Below are 1905 nucleotides of genomic sequence, written 5' to 3'. Positions count from 1 at the left end.
TGGGTTGTACCCAAGAGGCCTGAGGATAGTAGTGTCTGGTCATTGTTTTTTTATCACAGCAACAGAAAAGTAACTAATACAATGAATAAACCTCAAGCTGGAAGAATACATTTATAATCTACAAATTTCATCTAATGAACTCAAGAGTTAGACAAATCACCTTCATAGGGAAGTAGATAAAGCAAAGCTAGAGTTAGGGGCAGTTGTGAGTCACCTGATGTGAGTGCTGGGAACCAAACTGGTCCTCTGAGGGAGCAATACATCCTTTTAACTGCTGAGCCATCTCTCTAGCTTTAATGACTGGTAATTTTAAGGGCTGGCACACAATGGAAAAACTGGAGTGCTCGTTAACCATTGGTTACAGTATAAAGTAGTATACTTTCTCTGTTTTCAATACTTAGTAGTCAACAACATGTACTAGAAAATATATTATGCATGTGAAATTTCAACTCTATGTTTATGTTCTAGCCTAGACCATGCTACATTAGAGGAAAACAGAATTTGTTTCTAGTGACATGGGCATGAATAATGAATAAAAGTACATTTTTTTAAAGATTCTAAACTTCTTTGACAGTGAGTATATCTGTACTTTGTATTTTTCTTTTGAAAACTTCCTTTTCACTGTAATTTTTTTCTTTCTTAAAAAGGCACATCTCTTCCTTATTCTGGATTTTTGCTTTCTTCTGGAATGTAAACACCATCAGAGCAGAAAATATACAATTCAAGAAGGTAATGCCATGAGAAATATTATGAAACAAAGAAAAATGGCAACACAGTTTACTCTAAAAAACATAAAGTTAAAAACAAGATTATTTATATAGTGTTTAAAAACTACCCCCTAAAATATGCTGTATTGTTTAAGGATATATTTGAGTTAAGAACATACAAGTGAGTAAGAAAGACATTCTGAGGAAAGAAAGAGAACAAAAACTTTGGAGCTAAGGAAACTTTGAGTTTGCCTCCTTTTACCTCCCTTTAAAAAGAACTTAATATGGCAAGTATTAATGTTTGTTAAATTTAGGTAGTAGGGATGCAGGTGTATTTGCATTTGTTTGTTTTAAGCATTTCAGAATCAGGGCCAGTGAGATAGCTCAGTAGATTAAAAAAAAGCACTCGCTGCCCAGCTTGAGGACCTGAGTGATCCCAGGACTGACATGGTGGAAAGAGAGAACTCTTGTAAATCACCCTCTGACCTCCACATTCACTCTGTGGCACATACATACACAATAAATAAATGAGTGTAAAAACATTTTTAAAAAATCATTAAAATTTAAGACAAAACAAATCTTTAAAAATATTTGATAGTAATAGGCAGAAACTTCTAAAATGAAATTACTCGGGGCTGGAGAGATGGCTCAGCAGTTAAGAGCACCGACCACTCTTGCAGAGGACCCAGGTTTGATTCCCAGCACCCACATGGTGGCTAACAACCATCTGTAACTCCAGTTCCAGGGGATCTGTCGCCTTCTTCTGACCTCCATGGGCATTTCATGACATGGGTGCACTTAAATACATGCAGGCAATACACTCACACACACATAAAATAAAAATAATAAATGATATATTTTAAGAAAAGAGAAATTACTTACAGGCCAGGATGGTGGAACAGAAATTACTTCTGGGGTATGAAAATAAGCAACACCATTATGGTACGTATAAGGATATCCAGTTGAAGTGGTTAGATACATTGTTCCAGCAGCTGGCATTATACTAGAACCTAAAGCAAAGATCAAATAACAAAAATGGAAATGCTCAATTTAACTTTATAGACGTAATTTCTGAATGCTATTTGGAAAAATATCTTTAACACATTTACATAGCTACAGCAAAATGTTGTATTTAAAATTTCACGTATTAAAGTATCTTCGAAGAATATATTTTATCTTTTAAATTTTATTTATTTAT

The 1905-nt window shown here is 34.2% G+C and overlaps 1 protein-coding gene across 1 annotated transcript in view; it reads right to left on the bottom strand.

The window, feature by feature from the left end:
• Positions 1-1589: 1589 nt before the first annotated feature.
• Positions 1590-1905, bottom strand: part of LOC103734524 (protein boule-like) — a gene marked incomplete at its 3' end in the record, with an annotated part of 27063 nt that continues 26747 nt past the window's right edge. The window contains exon 6 of the mRNA XM_029563498.1: positions 1590-1717. Within this exon, the coding sequence (XP_029419358.1) occupies positions 1590-1717 (128 nt within the window). The remainder of the gene's footprint in view (positions 1718-1905) is intronic.

This window comes from Nannospalax galili, unplaced genomic scaffold (genome assembly GCF_000622305.1).
Source record: "Nannospalax galili isolate Female #2095 unplaced genomic scaffold, S.galili_v1.0 scaffold610, whole genome shotgun sequence".
In the NCBI taxonomy this organism is placed as follows: Eukaryota; Metazoa; Chordata; class Mammalia; order Rodentia; family Spalacidae; genus Nannospalax; species Nannospalax galili.
This window is presented reverse-complemented; position numbering and strand designations above follow the sequence as displayed.